Raw genomic sequence first — 24,492 nt, 5'->3', positions numbered from 1 at the left:
CAAATAGAGATAATTCTTTTGTCTCAGTTGCTCTCTCATGATTTTTGTATTGAAAAGTAGGTACCTTCCATCAATGCTGAGGAGCTTACTAGAAGAAAATCAGTAATTCTGCAAGATAAAGTAGCATGGCTGTCACTCTGTGATATGATCTCATGGCTTGGGGAACAAAATAGGCTGCTGCCACTGCATACAGGTAGACAAGCCCAAGTACCAGGTCCTGCACTTTGGTCACAATGAACCCATGCACTGCCACAGGCTTGGGGAAGAACGGCTGGAAAGCTGCCCTGTGGAAAAGAACCTGGGTGTGCTGGTTTGCACCTGGCTGAACGTGAGCCAGCAGTGTGCCAGGAAGCCAAGAAGGCCAACAGCATCCCGGCTTGTATCAGAAACAGCATGGCCAGTGGAACCAGGGAAGTGATTGTGCCTCTATATTCAGTGCTGGCAAGGCTGCACCTCGAATCCTGTGTTCAGTTTTGGGCCCCTCACTGCAAGAAGGAAATTGAGGTGCTGGAACATGCCCAGAGGAGGGCAACAAAGCTGGTGAAGGGTCTGGAACACAAGAGGAGTGGCTGAGGGAATTGGGATTGTTTAGCCTGGAGAAGAGGAGGCGGAGGGGCGACCTTATTGCTCTCTACAACTACCTGAAAGGAGGTTATAGTGAGGTGGGTGCTGGTCTTTTCTCCCAAGTAACAAGTGATAGGACAAGAGGAAATGACTTCAAGTTGTGCCATGGGACGCTTAGATTGGATATTAGGAAAATGTCTTTACTGAAAGAGTGGTGAAATATTAGAACAGGCTGTGCAGAGAATTGGTGGAGTCACCATCCCTGGAGGTGTTCAAAAACTGTGTAGATGTGGCACTTTGGGACATGGTTTAGTAAGTACGGTGGTGTTGGACTGGATGATCTTAGAGGCCTTTTCCAACTTCAATGATTCTATGATTTCCTAAATAGAATCATAGAATCATAGAATCACTAGGTTGGAAAAGACCTCTTGGATCATCGAGTCCAACCATTCCTATATGCCACTAAACCATGTCCCTGAGTACCTTGTCTACCCATCTTTTAAATACCTTCAGGAAAGGTGACTCAACCACGGGCAACCTGGGAGTGTGCCCAATGACCCTTTCTGTGAAATTTTATTTTTCTGATATCCAGTCTGAACCTAACCTGGTGCACCTTGAGGCCACCTTGTCCTGACCCCTGTCACGTGGGAGAAGAGGCCAGCTCCCTCCTCTCCACAACCTCCTTTCAGGTAGTTGTAGAGAGCAATGAGGTCTCCCCTCAGCCTCCTCTTCTCCAGGCTAAACAACCCCAGCTCTCTCAGCCACTCCTTGTAAGACTTGTTCTCCAGCCCCTTCACCAGCTTCGTTGCTCTTCTCTGGACTTGCTCTAGAGCCTCAATATCCTTCTTGCGGTGAGGGGCCCAGAACTGAACACAGGATTTGAGGAGCGGTCTCACCAGTGCCGAGTACAGAGGGAGAATAACCTCCCTGGACCTGCTGGTCACACCGCTTCTGATACAAGCCAAGATGCCATTGGCCTTCTTGGCCACCTGGGCACACTGCTGGCTCACGTCAGTCACTGTCAACCAACACCCCCAGGTCCCTCTCCTCCAGGCAGCTTTCTAGACAGACTTCTCCTAGTCTGTAGCACTGCACAGGGTTGTTGTGTCCCAAGTGCAGGACCCGGCATTTGGCCTTGTTAAACCTCATGCCATTGGTCTCAGCCCAGCGGTCCAGCCTGTTCAGATCCCTTTGCAGAGCCTCCCTATCCTCCAGCAGATCAACACTTCCTCCCAGCTTAGTGTCATCTGCAAACTTGCTAAGGGTGCACTCGATGCCTTCATCCAGGTCATTGATAAAGACACTGAACGGGGCTGGACCCAGCACTGAGCCCTGGGCAACCCCACTTGTTACCGGCCTCCAGCTGGAGTTAACTCCATTTAGCACCACTCTCTGGGCCCGGCCATCCAACCAGTTTTCCACCCAGGAGAACAGTTTGGGTTGGAAGGAACCTTAAAGCCCCCTGCGACAGGCAGGCCCCCTCCCCCTGGGCCCGGCTGCCCTGCTGGCTCCGTGTGTTCAGCCCCCGCCGCGCTGCCCGGGCGGGTTTCACCCCCGGGAGCGGCGGGAGCATCCCGGGACGCCGGGAGGTGGCAATCGGGAGCCTGCCGACGGGAGTGGAGCAAAGGTGGAGGGAGGCTCCCGAGGAGAGAGGGAAAAAAAAAAAAAAAAAAGAGGTGTCTGCCTTTAAGGTGGGTTTATTTGCCTGCCGGATGGGAAGTCTATGACCAGCCCCTTCCAAACAGGTAAAGGCAGTCAGGCTTCCCCACCCACTCGCCCGGCTCTTTCATCATCGCTGTGGGCCCGGCGGGAGTTGTGCAATGGGAGCGCTGCCGTCGGGAGGCTGCGGGACACGCTCCTGCTCCGCGGGGAGCAGCCCGGGAGCCCGGGCCTGAGCCGGGAGAGCGGGCAGGGCCGGGAGCGCCGCTCCCTCTCCGGCCGACGCACCGGGATGAAGCTCTGCCTCGGGCTCCTTCTGCTGGGCGCTCTCCTGCCTCCCGGCGTGGCTGGCAAGGAAGGTGAGCGTGGGAACCGCTGGTCCGGGATGGAGGGGCTCGGGCGGAGGCGGGCGGAGAAGGGATCCTGGGGCTGCCCGGCACGGATGCGGCTCCAGAACCGGGAGAGGCACCGGGAGCGGGGCTGTGCGGGGGAGAGCCGGCAGCGAACCTCCCGCAGGTCTTGGGAGCCCGGGTAAATCGTGTGTTTTCTGCCCGTCCCATCCCCCTCTCCCTACCATCCCGACCCCACCGGCTGAAGCGCAAATGCCTGGGCATATCCAGCGATCCAAGGGAATTCTGCCTGTTTGCCTTAAACATAAGGGTTGCAGATAACAAGTTTAAACACAAACTCAGAAAGTTTCTCCCTCCCCTGCCAACACCCCCGCAGTTTCCTCAGGAAGCCCTCTTGGGAGTTAACCCTTCTGAGCAAGAGGACAGTCATTTTTCTGGAGTCTTGGAAGGTGATCTAGTCTTTTTCACCTACCCCAGTGTTGGAAGGTAGAGCTGGGTGTTATAATTTCCTCTTCCACCTCTTCTCTTAAAACTCCCTTGCTTACCTCTCTCTTCCACTTAGTCTCTTATTAGATGTAGCGATCTTTTTTTCTTCCATCTTGGCAGTAGTACAGTGGTTATGAAACATCGGGGGAATGGGAATTTTTAGTAGAGAGATGAGGAAGAATAAACCTCTTCTGGTTTCTACATCCTTGTGTAGTTCATTCCAGCCAGAGACTTTCAGCCACAGCAAGAGATGCTGAGGCTTTTCCTTCCCAAGGACAGCCTTCTCCTTTGCTGCTCTAGGCTCTCAATCGAGAGATTTAGTCCATAACTGGCAGTTCAGCCATGGGATCATCTCAGACTCTGTGAGTGTCAAGGGCTCTTTTAAAGCATTCTTGACAAGCACATGTGTATTAAGGATTCAGCTACGTGGATGCAGGTAGCAGACATTGTTGAGAAGGCCAGCCTAGGTGAGAAGTACTATAAGGCAGCACCATGCAGGCTCTGGTTTCCACAAGTGTGTGACCAGTAGTGGGCAGTAACACTCGGGAACTTCTCTGCTTCTTCTCTATCTTGATCATCCACCTCGTTTGGGCTGTGTCTGTCATCCACTCTTTCTTAACATGTATATCTGAGAACAGCTCATTTCCTTGGCATCCTCTCTTATCTGAAGTCTTTCTTCTTTTTGAGGAGGCCTCCTCCCATGTGGCTGAACACCCGTGTGACGTTCCTAGCAGTGAGGCGTTGGACCAAAGAGCTTGTAGCCCCAGAGTACTCATACTCCCTGTGCTTTTGTAGTCTTGCTGACTCATTTTTCCTTTTCTTGAAGAATCCCAGTTGTGGGTTTCACTTTGAGAGGTACTTCTTGAGAATGGACTTTGCCCCTTCCAGTGAATGCTTAGCAGTGGGTACTGCTGGTGGTATGGTGACATGGCACACAGGCTTTGCAAATTTCCCATCCTGGCTGCTTCAGAGTTCCTCTTCACTTGCTCTCCTAGAACTTGCCATGCATCCTCTCTCGCTTCGGCATCACTGCTTCAGGCCTGAAGTGCGTGGGATAGGTGTTATTTGGCTGATGGTTCTGGAAGGACAGGCTACCTCACCCGAGAGTTTTTGGAGCCAGAAACACAAGAATAGTATCCCAAATAGAGACTAAGAGCAGAAGGGAAGTGAGTGAGGAGCCTTGTCTGGACGGAGTCCGTGGCTAGGAAGGTTTTCCCCATATGACCATGCTGTGAGCATTGTGAACTTGCAAAACCTGGATTCCTGCTTTTCCCTTCTCCTAATCCTGAAGGAGTGTTTCAGAGGTGAGAACAGCAGTGCAATCCCTCTTATCTCTGATTCTGGGCTCACAGCCTGCTTCCTCATTCCACAGGACTCTTGCTGATCTGCACTTTACACTCTATTACTTATACTTGGCAGGAAGTATTTGTGAAGCCGGCAGATGAGGGGGAGAAATTCTGTTTATTTAAATGCCATTTACTTATTTCCCCACTCCTAACTTTCACCCCAACTTACTTTGTGAGATTTTTCTGAGATGAGGGTCTGAGACCCTTCTGAATACACCCACAGGAATCTAAAAGGGAATCCAAGGAATTTTCCCCGTTTCCTATGTTTCCAAGCTGGGGCTGTGATAGGTGCACTGTAAATAGTCCCAGCAGCAGACCCAAGCGCTGGTGTGAAGCTGCACATCCAGCAGTATGACTTATTCCAGCTCCTCTCTCTCTCCCTGTTTGCCTACAGAGCGGCACATTTTAAACTTCTCTTCAGATCAAGACTTGAGGGCAAACTCTGATCGTATTTTCAAATTTCTTTGAGGGCTAAAAATGAACATACTGCTGAATTTCTCTGTTGTCACGTGACTCCAGGAGCCAGGGCTTATGACAGCCATGGAGGGCAATTCTGCAAGAGGTGGCAATGCTATGCCTGGCAGTTGTTATTCTCTTGCTGTCATGGCTAAAACAGTCGTGGCAGAGAGAGAGTGGAATGATTTCTAGGCCACCATCAGATGCTGTACAGCCTGGGTCAGAGGTAGGGGGCTCAGCAGTTTGAGAATGTGATGTATCTCATGCCTGTGACAGTGGAAAGTCCCTTCTACAACTTCACACTGCTTCTGTACTTTCCCACACCATTTCAAGCACTGAACAGTACCTCCGGGCAACACTGATTGATCGTCTGTGTTGGTAATTTATTTGATTGCCTGCCTCTTCATACGCTTTGTCTGCTGCCTTCTTATTCCAAGGAAAGATGTGTTCAGAAGCTAACGTTGAGTTCCCATTTCAGTAGGCTTCAGCTTCCAGCTCCCATTTTGGGCCAGGTTTAGGAAGCAGGAAGATTTGTTAGGGTTGCATTTTTTGGATGTGTGGGTGTCACTTGAGAGGAGGTTGGAAGGGGAGGGAGGTCTCATATATGAGGAAAATCTTTCAACTCCTGACTAGCTGCACTGTCTTGTTTCCATCCTTCCTCTAGCCATACTTACTGAAGGTAAATGATCACAGAGGGTGTGAGGCTGAGAGGAGAAGTGCTTTGCTTTTGTGACAATGGGCCGTATGAGTTGGGTCACTGATGTGTCCCCTCTTTTCTGGTTTTCAGTGGATCTACTCGATACAAGCACTGCACAGGGTGAACTGGGCTGGCTTCCAGACCCTCCAGAAGTAGGGGTGAGTACACGCATTTAAGGAAAGGGAATCATTGGGAGTACTACATGATGGAAAAACATAATCAAATTTGAAAATTCACCCTGCATTCCAGAATTGGGCTTCTCCTGCAGCTCCACCCTATCCTGGATGTTGTATGCTTTTTAAGTCTCTTCTCCCTTGCAGCTCCTTCACCTTTGCAGCCTCAACCACTATCCAGCTGTTTGAGGACTGATGCCTCATTTACTTCCAGTAGGTCTTCTAATGCCTATTGACTTCCAGTAGCATTCAGTGATTAAACATGTCCTTGAAAGGCACTGTTTCCATAAAACTTAATAATTCATTGTTTTAATAAAACTTAATGGAGAGAAAGGAAAAAATCGAATAATCTCCCAGGTTTCATTCTAACATGTTGCAAATACATCTCATGTCTCCTTTTCTGGTCAAATCACCACAGTAGAAGTATTTCCGTCTCCAAGTCTCTTGAGAGTTTAGAATCTTTGTCTGTTTAAGGTTTCTCTGTCTTTTTTCCTCTTGAGTACTAACTGAATGATTCAGTAACAATTTTTTTTTATCAGGACCTGACTGAAGAAATAATTGTTAATTCATGGGGCAGCAATCTGACCTGCCAGGTGGGCTACAAGGTTTTAGAACTTCACATCCAGCCCTACTGCTGTGTTTGGCCCACACAAACAGTGATAGTGATAGAGGCATTTCCCTTTGTTTCATTACTGTAAACTTCAATTGATGGAAGTGCTTCAAAATCTATTATATTCCTGAAAGTACTACAAAGTTGGACCCAACAAGATGGCTTAGCATTTGGCCACTTTTGTACAGGTATAGTTATTTTGTATAAAGTGCAGTTGAGCAGTCCCTCTAGCATCACAATCTACTTTACAGAAGATTTCCTTTGTTACAGCAGGACTGTGGGAGTGGTGGAAAGAAGGCACAAAGAAAAAGGAATTCAGGGACTATGCTGCAGTAGTTAGAATGACGTATGTTAATACATAGTTCCAGTTCCTTACCCATGCTCTTGTATTTCTAGAAAGCACTGAGCTCTCCTATGGAGAAGGAGTTTTACTCTTGCTGCTTATAAAGTAGACCTTGGTTTAGCCTGTTCCTAACTCATTTTCATAACCTTCCCCTGCAATGCACTGTGGCTGGTTTAAATTCACCCCAGCCTCCTCCTACTCCTAGCAGTCTTGTTGGATGAGCTAAAACCAGACTGTGAGGTTCTCCTATACTGGCATAACTACATTTGTTTCATTTGTACAACTGCTTCAGTTATTATTATCATACCCTACTCAAAACAGGAGCCCCAGTGAGACATACATGTAGATCATGTTTTGCCCGTTGTTCCCTTTGTTGTCCCCACCAATTGTCCATGTGGTAATTTTAATCCAATACTAGGCTCCAGGCATGTTCAGGATGAAGTCTGACTCTTGAAGAGATTGGAAAAAAGCATTGAAAAGTACATTTTAAAAATAATCTGATAGAAAGAAGATAAAACCTTTGTTACAGAAGAATTGATTTTTGCACAGTAGGCGCACAGCAGTGCTAGGAGTTGTCACACTTCTGTTTGTGCTGCATATGCTTTTTAATATATGGGTATTTAAAATACAGAGGTTGTAACTGAGAATTGTAGAGGATGTTGGAAAACATGGCCTGAAAATAACCTAAACTAATAGGTCAGGATACAGATGACTGATATACTAACAGAGGATGAAGAACAGATTAATTGACTTCTGATGAGCAACTCTTTTGCAGGGATTTGCCTAATTACGTCACTTCCCAGTAGCTGTTAGGTAGAAGTCTGACGAATTGCCACTAACAAAAAAGGAAACAATGGGCAATACTTCTGGAATCAGAACTTCGAACAATCGTTTGTGAAACTGCTCTTCCAAAATGAAGAATATGTTCAAAAGAGAACTGAGATTAATTCAGAATGTTTTATTTTTTTGACTGAAAAGAGCTAAGAGGAATACTGAATAGTCTGAATAGCTTTACTAGTAACAGGCGGGAAACATCTGAATTGTATTGCATACAGAGTTGAAGGGTATATTTCATGTAACAATGATGCTTGTACCTAACTTCAGATGCCAGAGAACCCCTATCTATGAGCTGGATTTTTGTCACTATGCTTATGACAAAGGAGGAATTTTAGGTGACGAATTTTCTTGCTTTATATGGATAAGGTCTCTAGGGCATAGCTCAGAAGAGATTGGATAGTTCTGTAGAAGCAGCATTACACCTTTGTTTTCTCTTCACTTTTAGCCATTGACAATGGATGAAGTGGCTTGCCATGTTTGATTATTTCATGGTCAGACTTGGTCTGTATCCAGTATAGACAATGGTTCTGTTAACACATGCTCAGCCTAAACCACTGAGCTGTATACCGGTTAGTTTTGGCCAGCATGGACTTTTCTTCTTGATGTCTAGAATATGTTAACTGGCAGTGGGATCTTGCCTAAGCTTAAGGGTAGTCTCTAAGTGAAAGCGTCTGTACGTTAAGTAAATTGTCTGCAGAAGTTTGTTTGCTAAAAGGTTTGTGCTAGCTTGCTTTGTAGTAGCTGTTCAGAAAGGGTTTCATTCATTTTAGGCTGCCGTTGGAAACTAGGCTCTTAAAAAGGCAGACTGTAGTTCCTATAATCACTTTCTTATCTACCTTGCCACTCCCACCCCTACATCATCTAACAAACTTCCTGATACATTTTTTTATCTTTGAAGTTTCGAGACAGCATACCAGTCAGGCATGGGGGGTTGTATTACAGTCCTAGTGATAGGTGCCTGTCTTTTAACATAAGTTAGAAAACTATTGATGATCACTTTGAAGGTGTCAGGAGTCCAGAATTTACTTGTTCTGACTTTTCTTTAAGGCTCCCTAGGCTGCATTAACAGCTTGGCTACTTGACCTGATTTAAAATATTGCTGCCCAAAAAAGAACTTCTTAAATCCTATCATAAACAAATGCAGTTACTGGGCATACTGGCATTGCTTTTTTGGCAGATTGTAAATTAACAGCATAAAAAGTTATTTATCTCTAATTTGCTTTCAAGTATAATTACATCAACTTGGAACCGCTGGTGATAAGGAGTCACGTTATCCTTTTGCATTTTGTTTTTAATAGGCAAGGTACAGAGCAACCCAAAAGCTTTGGAGTTAGCCTTGCCTTGAGTAGGGTACTGGATTAGTGACCCGAAGGTCCCTTCCCCCCTAAATCTTTGATTTTACATGATAGTTTTGTACTGTTTGATCGTTAGCATTCTGAGCTTGCATTTTTAGCCCAGGCACAGAAGGTCCTTCCAGTTCTAGCTGATTTAATATTTTGAACTCTGTAAATCTATTCCTAGGGGTCTTCTGTGTCAGTTTGTGTAGGCCTGTGAGAAAATGCATTAGGCAATCCAATATTTATCTTAGCTGCTACGATTATTTCACCCCCAGCTTGTAGCCCTATCTTGAAATTTTCCTTTTGTCCACTATTTCCAATACCCTTTTTGTGTACGTGAATAGAATTTGTATAATCCAGTCATACTTTCATGAGTATATGTGACTACTCTAAGTTCCTAGACATTTGCACTGCAGGATGCCGCGTGCTGAGCCTCTCAATATGACTCTGTCCCTATGTTGTTGAATGGACTGTAAATTAAACACACTATTCTTTTTTTTTTTTAGCTGGTATGTTCTCTTGGGAGGCATGCTTTTACCAGTTCTACAGTAGTCCTTGCTTGTAAAAGAGTCCTTTTCCACAGTAACTTTGTTTTTAAATTCAATATCTGTTATTTCAGAAATCACACAAACTCTGCTGCTGCCACTAATTGCCAAATTGTGTCATATTTATTACGTGTTGCAGGTTCCGCAATGCTCAGTTCTCAAGTGTTAGCTGGTTTATGGAGCTTATGTTTCCAAAATGATATTCTTCCATGGATAATAGTATTATTAAAGTTTTTGGACGATTTTCTTAGTCTCCTTTCTAGGCTGCCATTTTTCTCAGTCTCCTATGCACAGTGAGCTGGTGGACAATTTTTCTGCCTATTCCATACTCTTACTTGCTTCCACACATATTTCAAAATGTTGCTATCAGTTTCAGACGTTCTACCATGTCTCCCAGTGTGCATGGCACCTGATCTGTTCCACTTTTCCAAAGTCTACCTTCACACAGGTCTAAGGACTTGCATTTAATCTCAAGTGACCCAATGTATCCCCGAGGCTATTCATAAATAGCCACTAACTGCAGCTATTGTGGCTCCAAAATCTCTCTTGAAAAACTTTGGAAATTATGTAATTCTTGTGCAGTTCTGCACCCCGTGTTTCACAGGAGGTCTGATTATAAACATAGCAGCTGCTAAAGCTATGCAAATGCAATATGAGTAAGCCAGTGCTCAGATTTTTTTTTATGCTATTATTTTCTTATTAAATCTCAGGCATAGTACATCTTCGACACTGCTCAGTTATATTCTGTAGGTAATAGACTAGATCAAGTACCTGTGAGCTGTCAGCAACTTTTATATCACAGACCAGATGATAATGTTTACATGCTTTCAGGTTCTAGCAAGGTGAAGTTGTGTTCCACCAGACCAAGAGGTCTCAGACATCAATAACAGCTGATAGCTGGTTTCGGTTTCCACCGCTTCTGCTCAGATAGGCTTGGTCATGAAGGGAATACTGTTATGGGTTACACAGCCCTCAACCTGCAAGTGATTTCAGCACAGCACTCGTATTTCATTGAACCTGGGCAGTTCACTTAATCAGAACTTGATATCTAACTCGGATAGTCTTACCTGGAATGAATCTCAGCCAGTCTGCTTTCTGTAGCGTCTGCAGGTGGTGTGAAAAATATCAGAAATGTTGTTACATGCATCTCTTCCCACAACAGTTGAGAACGCATGTCCTTCAACATCTAACACAGAGGAGTGTCATCACCTCTAAATCTGGACTACAGTAGCAATATAAACCTCAGCCTGCTCTCAAGACTAAGTATTAGGCATAGGGGATTAGGTCTTCCAAGTGAACAGGATCTGTATAGATATTAGGGACAAATGCCTAGTAAAGTCAACAACTAACTGGAAACGGGAAGACCTCTGGATTCAGGTCGTATCGTGACATGCCTTGCTGCTGTTGGTATGTGGATCAATGGAGATTAGATATTTGTTGTTGATATTCTGTTAAATGAAAATTTTGTGTGGATTTGGGAGAGAAGGAAAAAAGTTATGCATATCTAGATATCTTTATTTTACTCAGAGGGGTGAGAGGAGAGACTGAAAAAAAGTGACGTGAGAAGAGTAAAGTGCAAATTAATAACCGTACTGTAGGCCAGATTGCATGGGCCACCAACATAGGATGAAGTCAGTACCACAGACCCAAACAGCAACCTCAGGTAGTGCACTCAGTGTTGTGACCAGAAGGGCAGAAACAATTAAGCTAAAGTGAAAATGCTGTGCAAGCATGATATGCATCACCACAGCTACTCGGCCGCTACAGTGATGACAGCACTGTTGCTTAGCAGCTTCAGGAAGCTGATTTTATAGCAGCTGAATGAGAGCGAACAAGGTTCACTGAACTTCCTCATGTCAACGCATAAGCATCACAAGTCAGCTGGAGCTTTGAGATAAGTCTGCCTGTAGCATGGTCTTCCAAGAACACTAACAAGCTATTTAAAATAAAAAAATTAAACAACTTTTATTATAATACCAACAAAAATACTGATGAGTTTGCAGGCAGGCAGATTATGAAGGAAAGGCTTTATATCTTTCATTGCCTGCTGTGTATTTGCTGGGTTGACCTATGCTTTGAAGTGTGATTCTTACCGTCTTGGAGGCATATTTGTTGAAAAATGTGCCCAATCCCGCTGATTTCTTGGAAGGTTATTTCCACTGCTTCTAAGGCCTTGTTCCTGGTTTCTCTATGCTTGACTTGGACCCTGCCAGCTCCTCGCTTAATGCTGCCATCTCCTGCAGATTCTTTTCTCCAGTTAAGTTTGATCATCTCAAAGAAAAGGCACAATTACCCTGTCTCTGTGTGGGTTTCCACTTGATCTGGCGCTCATCTTTAAAAGGGTCCTGTGCAAACAAGTGTTGCCCATTGCCATGACTCATTCCCCAGATTCTTTGTAAATATTGGAAGTATACTTGACACACCATACAAAACCATTACTCAGACCATACAAAGCCCTCTGCCTTGAAAATACATAATCACTTCCAGCTACAATGGATCTTGTGCAATGTACGATGTAGTGCAAAAACAGCATGAGAGCTAACATTTGCTTTATCTGTAATATGATTTTAGCAATTTAATCTGAACATTTGAGATGCACTACCTGATTTTCCACTCTTGTTCTTTTTTGTAGTTATTGATACTGTTAGTGAGTGTTAGCAAAAGAGGCATATATGGAACAAGCATTCCAAAATGCCACAGTGACACACTGGGCTTGAGTATCATTATCCCTCACCTTGTTGCATCTGTTGTGATAGAACTGTTGTCGTGCAAGACCTTAATGTGGCCAGACAGTTCAGAGAGTGAGCAGACAGCAGAATCTGATTACAGAACCTGTTTATCAGAGTCAATGTGCTGGAGCTCTGTGGTTTACATTAGTACCTTATCTTCCCATAAGAACCTAAGTACAAGTTAAATTGGAAGGACATGGGTGGGATGGAGACCTATGTACTAATGTCCTAAAGGAAAAGTCATTACATAATGCAGTTGTTCCTCCCTGAAAATAATCAGTGTATCATTGTGGGGGAAAAAAATATATCATCCCTCTCAGAAAGATGCTGTAGAGAACTAAACATCACTTCAGTGTTCAGTTGTGTCAAAGATTCCATGATGATGTGATGAAATACAACTTCCTTGACAATTGCCAAAAGGTCAAAGAAATAAAAGCAGCCTCTTTGTTGTTCTCAGATCAAAAGTCATAGGACTCATGAAGTTAAGTGTGTAGATGTCACCATGCTTTCATCATCGTCATTTAACACCACATCAGTGTTTCTTCCGCACCAGAGAAAGAGCTTACAAGAGTATTGAGAAACTTTCAGTGAAGGGTCACAGAGCCTTCATTCTGGAATATTTGTCAAAACACCACTCTGGTGCTGCTATTTTTGACTGGCTCATCTAGCTTTACCTACTGACAGATTTTTGTCAGATGTATTTTAGCTGAAGAGAAGCTGTTCATCCTATCATGGCAAGCATCAGCAAGAAGTCTCTATTGTCATCGTATTTCCTCTGAGGCGCTGCTCTAAGAATGTAGTACAGCTCAACCTGCAATGTACAACTGCTGTCAACTCTGAATCTATTCCAGGAGAGGTTTTTTTTTGGTCACAGTAGCATGCAAATGCTACTATGCAAAAGCCAAAGAGACTGTAGGTAAAAGTGCTACCAGGGGAAGGAGATTCAAAACCATTCAGCGGCATATATTCTGCTAGGTCGCTTCAGACTTGGGACATCAGTGATGTAGTGTTGACAAAAAGATTGCTGGTTTTGGGCCCTGTGTTTTTTCTTCAGGAAGATATTTCACAGATATAAATAGCACTCTGAATTCTGTTGCAAATTCGATGGGAAAGAGATGCATTTGCAAAGCACAGGTACGCTGTACCTGGCTGTATGCACTCAAAATGGTCTTCTGATCTTAGTGCAGCGCTCTAACCCAAAGTTAAACAAGTTAGTCATCTTCAGTATATGAATTCCTATCTTTCCCAGTGGAAATGTGCATCTTAGTTGAGAAACTTCAAGCCTACTGGCAAGATGTTTGCCTTGTTGTTGCTCTGTAAGTCTCTTAAAAGCATCACTGTGCCTTTCCCCAAGGGTCTGCAGGCCACTGATTGGAAGCCATTGTGCTAAGCTAATGCAAATTAAATGTAGGTCACAGCATGCAGGCTTTTCTCTGAAAGGAAACAGGATAAGTCCCTGGCAAACTGAAGGTGGAGACAGCACTACTTTTGCAAGTCACGTGTTCTTTTGACTCCAGTCTGAGCCTAAGGATTTGAAATACCGTCACTGTTCGCTGTTAGCCTACCTCTTTATTAGCAAACATTTGGTACTTGTCGTTATAAAAAGCTTGGTTTTGGTTTGTTTTATTTCCATGGAAAAAACCCTAAAACTAAAAGAGACCACTTTAATGTCTACAGAGCTTCTCTCCATCTTATACCTTGTGGCAGATCCTAGGAAGAGTAGCCCTCAGATGGCTGGAGAAATCACAGGTTGTCCTAGTTAGGCTCCTTGGCACAGACCTAACCTAAGGAAGTCTCACTTATCAAAAAAGCTGAGTAAGCCTTCCTTAGGCATCAGAGCTTCAAACTCTATGATCAGTTCAGAATTGACCAAGGTAGATATTAAAAGGCATGAACCTTATCCTATCTTTAGATCTTTACTCACAAAGCAGACCAAACCAATACTATTTACTACAAATATCTGCTGGTACCCTTCCTTCAAGTCATCCTGAACTGCTTTTATAAAGACAGCTCATCTCTGCCACTGCTTTCTTTATACTGAATCCAACCTGGCAATGGGAGGAAAGTTGCCTTCCTTTTTGCTGAACTTGCAGTATTCCAAGGTTTGCACTTTAGCTTTGAGGTTCTCCTTCACTTAACCTTGATTCCTGTGCTGGAATTATTTTGCTCTATACCACCAGACCAGGAATTTCAAGAACAACTCTCTGGAACGAAGTGCCTGTGTTAGCATATGAGTTCCTGAGAAGTACAGAACACCCTTTTGTTGTCAAATGACTATATCCTTAAACTTTTTATAAAGCCAAGCTACTAATTAATGGCCCTCTCCTGAATGCATTGGCTTTTGTTTTCTTAGCAACTTTTTAAAAATTCTAAATGGTTTTAAAAGTTTAAAGACAGTTTAAATGTAAACATAAAAAACAGTTTCAATTTAAATAAGATTAAAAGGAATTTTAGAGAATAAAATTTAAAGAGTTTAAGAACTCTTCACCTTGACTGGAACAGGCAATTGGACTAGATGTTCTCCAAGGTCATTTCCAACCTAAGTCTTCTTATGATTCTGAATCTCTCATGAGAAAGTTTTCTGTAGTGCCCTAAAACCACAGTCCACTCACTGCTAAAATGAGGGTCTGACTCCCACTGTCCCCCACTTATAGAAGAATATTTCCTGTGCTGTGGTAAAACTGATGACTGGAGTAAGGATTTAGTGTCTGCAATGAAATGGGTAGAAAGTTCTGTTATCATAGGAGGTTGATTGAATGTAGACATTGGTAGACAAACTGGAGAGTCAAGTACTTCATATTGATTGAGCCAGACTTTACCACACACGTTCATTAAGAATATTACATTAAAAATCAGAGGCATATATTTTGATTTTGCAGCAGATTCTTTGAGGATGTGAGACAGTCGCTTAGCAACTTCTGGATTCATCAACCTTTCATTAAATGTTGGATGTAACAGTTCTACTCTACCAGGTCGAATTTAAAAGCTTCACTGAATAATGTACAGAAGTCACAGGCATATTTAACAATAGCTTTGTATTGTTAGCATAACTAATACAATCTTTTTACTTCCTTTACCCATCAGCAGTAGAGTCTAGAAAAAACAAGTTTGACTCACTTATTTTTTTTGCGCCACATTGCGTATGAAACTGCAATTGCATCTTTGCTCTGAAGAGCTCAGTCTGGAAGAAGCTCGGCTGAGATGAGCTAACAAACACAGGAGTTTGCATTAAAGGACCTTTTTTTTTTTTTTTTTTTTCCCTGCTAGTTGTCGCTATTGGAAATGAAATTTTGGTCCTGTATTTTGAAAATGGTATATTCAGGACAGGCATCACCACAGCTTATGTCTTTTGGTAAGACATGGAAAAATCATTTTCTGCTGACACTTGTCTGTGGCATTGTCCCATCTCTGGAAACATTCAAAGTCAGGTTGGATGGGGCTCTGAGCAACCTGATCGAGCTGAAGATGTCCCTGCTCACTGCAGGGTGGTTGGACTAGATGGCCTTCATAGTCCCTTCCAATCAAAACCATTCTATGACTATGATTCTGATAAACCACTAACGGAAACTTGTCTAATTCTCGGCCTTCAAATGCAATTATACATTTGCCAGCAACTTGGTGGAGGCAAACACCCATGGAAAAATGCATCTAAAAGCCAGTCCTAACATTGGTGGCTTCTTATGAAAGCTACTTTGCTCTTATTCTCCTTCCTAACTTCTTTTCTTTACAGGATGTACTGTAAATTCAGTTCTGTAGCATTTTCCAGAAGCTTCTCAGAGAAATAGTGCCAGGGGTGATTAAGTGAATGCCTCTTCTGGTTGATCAATTTAGATTGATCAGTCTGTTTCTCTCTCTTGCTATCGTAAGACAGACCTTTGACCTTCAGCGAGCAAAATAAGTGTAAATCCTGTGGGGTGCAGCTATATGCCAGCTGGATGAGATTAAGAGGGTGGGGTAACAGTGGAGATTAATTACATGGAGAAAAAGGAAACAAGAAAGGACACAGATAGCATCCCCAGACCTTCCTGGGAGGAGACTGTTAGTATGCACCTAGGTAAATGGCTGAAATCAGACAGATAGGAGCTTGTGCTCTTAGCAGGACTTGCTGGTTTGGAGAAAGCACTCTGACAGTTTTCTAAGTCGGGCTGTATAGGAGGTGTGATCTAAGTCATGGTATAAAAGCAGAACCTCCTTTGGCACTCTCTGGCTCCATCTCTTTTATTCCAGTAGCAGAGTGACCTGGTTTGTGGGGTTGGAGAGAGGCTGCAGGGCTGTGCTGTGAAGACATGTGTGAATTTCATGTTCAGCCCATGAAACATGACAAACCTTTAGTAGTATAGAGACTGAGGTCATGTTTAAAATGCATCTTAACCTGGGGTGTGATTTAAACCCAAGATGCTTAATCTTGTGCCAGTATCTATGTGGGCACTTGTTTCAACTTAATTTGAATAAACATTTAAAGCATAATGAGAAATGCAGTTGTAGCATGGGGAGAAAACATTCTAGGTTATTTTCCCTGTGGACAAAACTTTACTTTCCAAGTTTTCAGTTCTCGTGTGTGACTTAATCAAAAGTGAACACTCTTTGTATTTTGTGTCTGACCTGTGGCGAGGAAACAAAACTAGGACCACATAAAATTCAGCAAAAGTGTATGTTAAAATATGTATTGAATCCTATTGGATTCATACAAATAGTATCAGTGAGATCATATAACCAGCTGGGCCAGTGTCCTCCTCTCAGCCATTATTTGTCTGAGGAAGAAGCAGAACATCGGATGAAGTCAGGAAAATAAACTGAGTTTTAATAGTTGAATTAGGGTTTGCAAAAATATCACACTTGAAGAAGCATCAACTCCAAATTAATGAGGGCCTGCTTTAGCACAGTCCTTCTGCAACTGACCTTCCTATTGACTCGGGCCACCTCTTCTCTTACCCCAAAAGTACCGTGCATTATTTTCAGGGCCAGATAGCAATCCTGATCTGATACGTTCTACTGTTCATTTTGAATGTAACTGGTGGCAAAGTAATACGTAGGAGTGGTTCTCAATCTAAGACAAGATAGCATATGAAAAAATAAACTGGAACCAAGGTATGATGAAGAGGATGTGCAAGGGTCCATGCACAGTGGTTCCCTTCAATTTGGTATAATCCAGATCCTAATTAAAGAATCCTCTTTGCTCCCTATGTAAAGAGTTTAGGCAGATATTTGGCTCTAGACCAGACGCAGCTTTTGTTCAGTGTAAGAGATCTTTCTTTTTAGCTAGCCATGCTTTGATCCCTGAATGCTACATGGGAATGGATCTTTCAGGCTAGTTTTTGTCATATTTGAAACAAAAACCGTTTCTTGCTTCTGTCTAACAATATATGTTTTCTTCTACCCTGGGAGCAGTGGAGTGAAGTGCAGCAGATGATAAATGGTACCCCAGTCTACATGTACCAGGACTGCAGTGTGCTTTCCGAGGGTGACACTGATCACTGGCTTCGCACCAACTGGATTTATCGGGGTGAGGCAGCCTCCCGTGTTTATGTGGAGCTAAAATTTACTGTGAGGGACTGCAAGAGCTTCAAAGGTGAAGTGGTGACCTGCAAAGAAACCTTCAATCTCTATTACATGGAGTCTGAACAAGATGTCGGGATCCAGTTCCGCCGCCCGCTGTTCATCAAGGTCTGTAGTGCTGAGGGTGAACACTGAGTCATATCTTTCTGCTTAAACTAGTCAGATCTTTCAGGTTAAACTAGGTGTGTCTTGTTGGCTGGGGGAGGCCAGGAGAACCAGCATCTGGGGAGAGGCATGAGTAGTAAGCGTTATTCTCAGAATAAACTTTGTCCCCAGTGCCCTTTGTGATTCTTAGAGCAGTCTTTGCCACAGAAGGCACAGGAGTTTTTGAATGAGACCAGACCTCCGTTCTGCATAAACACTTTAACTGGATGCCATCTGAGTAAGGAGTCAAAAGGGTTATAACAGTGCTGGATGGTTTCACCAATTTTTAGAAATAGTAAAGCAGAGACTAAAGGAATTGGACTTGCCTTAGGTAACAAATCAAGATTAGACAAAGTGAATAACAGAATTAATTTCTGATCATTTATTATGATTGTTACAAGATACAGGGTCTTTTTAAGAAAAAACTAGAGGTAATGTTTTTCTATAATGAAAATCTCCCTTATGTGAAAGTATTTAACACTGCTGTATGTTAACTGATGTTTCCCCCAGTGTAGTGCTCTCTTGCCATGGAAACATTTGAACTGTAGAACAAAGAACCTCTTTTTTTTATTTTGTAGAGTACTTCTATAACCCAGTTCTGTCCTAAAAGAAGCCACAGACCTAAATTATGTGACAGCCCTTTCCTCTGCAGTTTACATGGCATATAATGAAAACAAAGAGTGGTCAAGGCCACCACAGGCAGAGCAGGACTCTGATAATAGATTCCCTTCCCTCTCCAGTGCTCCTCCACTGCCTCTGCAGCTGGGACCTACCAGATGAACTTGCGTGATACTTCCACAACTCCTAACCATGACTTAGGATCCCACTGTCAGATGCAGCTGCTGTGCAGATCCTTTAACCTGTCATCCAGCTACACAGAGTGGGTGTTGTCATGCAATGGGGAGAGGCCTGCAGTTGTCAGTCTCTCTCTTCAAGAAGAAAGGCCACCCCACCATCAGGCTGTCTGAGAAGGCCATGCAACCTTCAGTCTACCTTTTCCATATCACGTGGTGGCGGCCTTTCCTCTTTGCCTAAGCATTAAAAGCATCTCTCAATTGCTGTTATCCTTTGTTGGCTGAGGCAGTGGGACTGTAAGAGTGTGGGAGCATTTTTCACCCAAGTATCTACAGTGCTGAAATATGTTGAGCGGTGCACAAGAAGCACCTTGCTGTAGATGATCTGATCTGCATCAAGTACAGCCCAGAAACAGGCGGCTGTAATTCACTGGTCAATTGAAAAACACAAGTTTGTGAAAAACACAAGTGGTGTTGTGATTTTACTGCATAGCATTTGCAAACAAATATCATAGAAGAGAGATTTGGTCCCTTAGGGGCAGTTCCTAGAGACTTCTGAGATCACAGATCCAGAACACAGGGTACTGTGTAAGGCCGGTGAATGACTAGAAAGGAGTTGAAAGGAGATGATCAAAGGCATGGAGGCAAGAAAGGACGTCGGCTCCATTGTTAATACCTCTTCCACAAGCTAAGAAAGCATGCAATGCACTGGCATTCAAAGCAGTGGACCATATAGCCTGTAAAAGTTCTTATTATAAAAGAAGTTTGAGAGGCATGAGTGTCTCAGCTGCTGCTGCCTGCTCCAGTATTAAAGCTGTTGTCTTTTCCTCTTTTCCATAGCTCAACACTGTGGCAGCAGATCGAAGTTTCACAAGCAGAGACATTGAATCAGGCACCATGCAGCTGAATACAGAAGTGTGTCCCATCAGCAAGCTGACTCGACGGGGCTTCTACTTGGCTTTCCAGAACTCTGGGGCTTGTGTAGCAATGGTGTCTGTCCGAGTGTATTATAAGACTTGCCCAGAGGCAGTGCGTGGCCTGGCCCGTTTTCCAGAGACACTGGCAGGTTCAGAGGGGCTGACAGAAGTGCCGGGAGTCTGCGTGGAATATGCAGCTGAGGAAGTGGGCTCTCCCCCTAGGATGCACTGCAGCACTGATGGGGAGTGGCTGGTACCAGTGGGCCAATGCCTTTGTGCTGTTGGGTTTGAGGAAGTCGATGGGAGCTGTGTAGGTGAGTATGCAGACAGACACTGGCTGTAGGCCATGGGAGAGGTTCCAGGAAACTAGAGATCAGAGCATCCATAAGCATGAAGAGGAATCAGGGGAGTTAGTGTGGTCTACCTCTCTCATGCTTGCCCTCTGTGCCTGCCAGGCACATCTTGTACCTTACCTCCACTCTTTAGCTTCTTTTTTTCAGTTGTGATTTTTCTCCTTGCGTATCAGGTGTAAGACCAGCACACACCTCTCCACTCCCTCTTGGGCTTCATCCAGGAGTCATCAGCTCTAGAGCTAGTTTCTGTGAGCCGTAACTGTGTGATTTGACACTGACTCACTCAACAACTGGTTCCGAACCCTTAAATGGCAGCCTTGTTCTCTCAGGGCAGATGGGTCAGATGCATGGAACAGTGTATTTGTCCTGTGACTAGAAAGCTGAGAACCAGAGGGGGCAAGCTTCTCCTCTATGTCCCATTCTGCTTGGACTGGGATGGCTCTTCCGCCATGAGAAACTGTGTAAAGCGACTTTCTGTGTTAGTCAGTGAGGTAGATGTGTGTGGTGTTTTGGGGGATAAGTATTACTGCAGACGGGAAGGTAAAAGCACATTTCTGCTGTTGTTGTTAGAGCCATATTATACAAGGCTAAGGCATGTAGAAAAAGGAATCCATGCACTACTCTCAGGGTCAGTGGATGCCTGTCTCTCTGCTTTGTTCTGCTTTTGCTCTGCTTCTGGATCTGGTGCCTCTGAATCCTCGCCGCTCACTGCTCATTTTGCTTAGGGAGCTGGTGAAGGTTGAAGCACAAGATCCTAGCCCTCCTCCAGCAATCCCCTCTCCTTGTACAGCCCAGCCAGTTTTTCCACTTAGGTGCTACAGAGCTCTCCCCGCCCTCCTGAAAGAACTCTCCTGGGAAGGGGCAGGGAAGCTGTCATGTCTGGACAAGTCCTGACTGCTATCACGGCACAGGTTCATTCTACATCTGTGCTTTTATCTCTTTCTACCAGTGCAGCTGCAGCCAGAAGTGTCTTCTGTAGGATCAGTAGGGAGTGGGGAGGTCTCCCAGGAGAGGAAGAGAAGAGGGGAGAACCTAGAAGGGGTAGGGAGAGGCACTTTGTGTCCAAAGCAGTGTCTTATTGAAAGATCTGAGGACAAGGTGAATGTAAGTTGCCTGCTGTGGGATAGCTTGATGTTCTCTCCCTCAATGGACAAGATGAGGCATTGTGCAAAGGACTGGGCACAGTGTCTGCGTCAGGATAAACACTAATGTCACAGGCTTCTACTCTGTCCTCAGAAGACAGAAAGAATTCTCCTTCAAATATGCAAAGGTGGACAGGGTAGAGGAAGACCTTCTGGCAGTGTGACCTGGTTCTGAGCTTTGCCTTAAGCAGGAACCGGAAAAAAAGGAAAGCTGAAGCCTTGCCTCATATCCCAGGGAGGAGAACCTGACCTCTGTTACAGGACAGGAGGCTGCAGAAAGCCAGAGGTTAACTCGTTCCCTCAGCCTCTCAGTGAATTCCCAGAAGTACAAAGCTTTCTTTGCTGGGTACATAACGTCTCCACCACCCCACAATCCTAGAAAATCCCCGCCTGCCCCGAGATTCAGACGTGGCCGTCGGCAACCCCCGCAGCTCCGTGGTTAAGTTCCTCGGGTTCGCGATTTCCAGCGGGGCCAGGGGCCGCCGCAGCCCCCGTGACCCGACGGGCTCTGTGGGGGCGGCAGAGCCGGGGGCTGCCACCTGCAGAAGCCGCCTCCAGCCCCGCTCCCTGCCCTCCGGTGCCTCCAGCATCCTCTTTCCCAGGACTCTTTTCCCGCCGGGGCCGGGCTGCCGGGGGAGCCCGGGGGCGGGGAGGCGGTGGCGGCGCCTCCCCCCGCTCCCACTCGGGGCTGCGCTGCCCCCTGGCGGCCGGCGCCCTCGGGGCTGGGGTCCGGCCGGGGCCGCCGCTCCTCCTGCCCCGCCGGGTCTCGGGTGATGTGACCGGCCCCCGCCGCCCCCCGGGGGTTCGTCCCCTCGCCCAGGTGTCCCCTCTGGGCAGTTCCCTCCCCTCTGAGCTGTTTGCTGGGCGACGGTGCTGTCTCCCTGCTGGAAGGGTCCCGGTACCACCGGTGGGTGAAGCACAGCGTAGAATCAGAATAGTTTGGGTCAGAAAGGACCTTAAAGATCGTATAGTTCCAACCCACCTGCCGTGGGCAGGGACATCCCACTGGATCAGGCTGCCCAAGGCCCCATCCAACCTGGCCTTGAACACCTCCAGGGATGGGGCAGCCACAGCTTCCCTGGGCAACCTGTGCCAGGGCCTCACCACTCTTATCACGAAGAAATTCTTCCGAATGTCTAGCCTAAATCTGCCAGTTTATACACATTTTCCCTAGTCCTATTGCTACAAACCTTTGTAAACAGTCCCTCCCCAGCTTTCCTGTAGCCCCTTTCAGCTACTGGAAGGTCGCTATAAGATCACCTCAGAGCCGTCTCTTCTCCAGGCTGAACAACCCCAACTCTCTCAGACTTTCCTTGCAGGGGAGGTGCTCCAGCCCTATGATCGTTCTTGTAGCCCTCCTCTGGACCCATTTCAACAGCCACATGTCCTACTTATGTTGAGGATTCCAGAACTGAACACAATACTCCAAATGAGGTCTCACAAGAGAGGCAGAGAGGGGCAGAATCACCTCCCTCAATCTGCTGGTCACGCTTCTTTTTATGCAGTCCAGGATACGGTTGGCCTTCTGCGCTGCAAGCGCACATTGCTGGCTCATGTTGAGCTTCTCATTGACCAGCACCCCCAAGTCCTTCTCTGCAGGGCAGCTGTCAATGACATCCTCCCCCATCCTGTACTGAATTAAATTGAGTTAATTCCAGCTGGAGGCTGGTCACAAGTGGTGTCCACCTCATTGCAGGGGGGCTTTAAGGTCCCTTCCAAGCGAAACTGTTCTTTTGAGTGGAAAACTGGTTGGATAGCCAGGCCCAAAGAGTGGTGGTAAATGGAGTGAACTCCAGCTGAAGGCCAGTCACAAGCGGTGTCCCCCAGGGGTCAGTGTTGGGTCCAGTCCTATTTAATGTCTTCATCAATTACCTAAATGAAGGCATTGAGTGCACCCTTAGCAAGTTTGCAGACGACACTAAGCTGGGAGGAAGTGTGGATCTGCTGGAGGGTAGGGAGTCTTTTCAAAGGGGTCTGAACAGGCTGGACCGCTGGGCTAAGACCAATGGGATGAGGTTTAACAAGGCCAAATGCTGGGTCCTGCACTTGGGGCACAACAACCCTATGCAGTGCTACAGACTAGGGAACGTCTTGGCCAGCAGGTCCAGGGAGGTTATTCTCCCCCTGTACTTGGCACTGGTGAGACTGCACCGCAAAGCCTGTGTTCAGTTCTGGGCCCCTCACCACAAGAAGGATGTTGAGGCTCTGGAGCGTGTCCAGAGAAGATCAACGAAGCTGGTGAAGGGGCTGGAGAACAGGCCTTATGAGGAGCAGCTGAGGGAGCTGGGGTTGTTTAGCCTTGAGAAGAGGTAGACGGGTAGATGGGGTACTCACAGACAGGGTTTAGTGGCAGATAGGAATGGTTTCACTCAATGATCCAAGAGGTCTTTTCCAACCTGGTGATTCTACGATTCTATGAAAGTGGGGATTGCCCTGACCCAGGTATAGGACCTTGCACGTGGTCTTGTTGAACCTCATGAGGTTCTCACAGGCCCACTTCTCCAGCCTGTCTGGGTCCCTCTGGATGACATCCATGTGGTGCTCGAGCTCATGGCTGGAGGAACAGGAGCTCTTGGGGTCAGAGCTAACTGTTCTTGCAAAGGTCCCCAACCCCAAATTTCCCTAATTCACTTACTGAATATCTCAGCTGGATAATAAGAGGGTGTGTGTATCATCCCACATTTATGGCAACATCAGAACCTCTATGTTATACAGGTTTGTGGTCCCACACTTGGTTTGTTTTTCATGTTGCTGTCAAAGCTTTCCTAAGCCAAACTGATCCAGTATCAGGAATTTTGAAATCCTGTGCTGAAGCAAAGTGGCAGGAGGCCGCAAAGCTTTCCTCTTCACTCCAGCGTGTAGAATTTTTCTCAGCTGTGAACAGCTTGAAAGTCAAATTAACTTTTCTTCTTCTTGCCTGTTTCTCAAGGAGATGATATGACCAGGAATAGAAGTAGAATTAATTTTGGGCTGGTCACAATCAATGTTTGGGCTTTTTAATACTTTCAGCAGCTTCTGCTTTCATTGACCACATAGCTGCGTGATTGTAACTCAATGATAGACTTTCCTGAGTGGTTCTGTTATTTCCCAAAATTAGAAGATGCTGGTTACTCCTACCTCTTGTGATTATTTCTCCTCCCTGTGCTCTTTAGGCTTCACTGCTGCAAATCCTTTTGGCCTAGGTACTGTCACAGTATCCCCAAATGATTGTGTGATGGTATTACCATGCAAGTGGTAGGCCAATTATTGTCATCCACTATTAATGGGACAGTCTGTCTGCTGTGCAGGGCAGTAGTGGAGACCAGTAGGAATGAGATGAAGCCACTTATCTGATGATGATTTAGAGCAAGATCTCAATGTACAGTGAGGATAATGACTCTTTGCAAGTCTGATGGTGAGGAGTCTTGTTTCGCCTTTTTTAGTGGATTTTTTTTTTATGTCCCTCAGATGTTCC

General features: G+C 45.3%; 1 protein-coding gene across 1 annotated transcript in view; it reads left to right on the top strand.

Annotated features, from left to right (window-relative positions):
• Window positions 1-2,250: 2,250 nt before the first annotated feature.
• EPHA1 (EPH receptor A1) overlaps window positions 2,251-24,492 on the top strand; it is a 38,502-nt gene continuing 16,260 nt past the window's right edge. The window contains exons 1-4 of the mRNA XM_069865771.1: window positions 2,251-2,582; window positions 5,649-5,716; window positions 17,521-17,796; window positions 19,467-19,857. Of these exons, the coding sequence (XP_069721872.1) occupies window positions 2,288-2,582; window positions 5,649-5,716; window positions 17,521-17,796; window positions 19,467-19,857 (1,030 nt within the window). The 5' untranslated portion in view covers window positions 2,251-2,287. The remainder of the gene's footprint in view (window positions 2,583-5,648; window positions 5,717-17,520; window positions 17,797-19,466; window positions 19,858-24,492) is intronic.

This window comes from Phaenicophaeus curvirostris, chromosome 1 (genome assembly GCF_032191515.1).
Source record: "Phaenicophaeus curvirostris isolate KB17595 chromosome 1, BPBGC_Pcur_1.0, whole genome shotgun sequence".
NCBI classification, from domain to species: Eukaryota; Metazoa; Chordata; class Aves; order Cuculiformes; family Cuculidae; genus Phaenicophaeus; species Phaenicophaeus curvirostris.
This window is presented reverse-complemented; position numbering and strand designations above follow the sequence as displayed.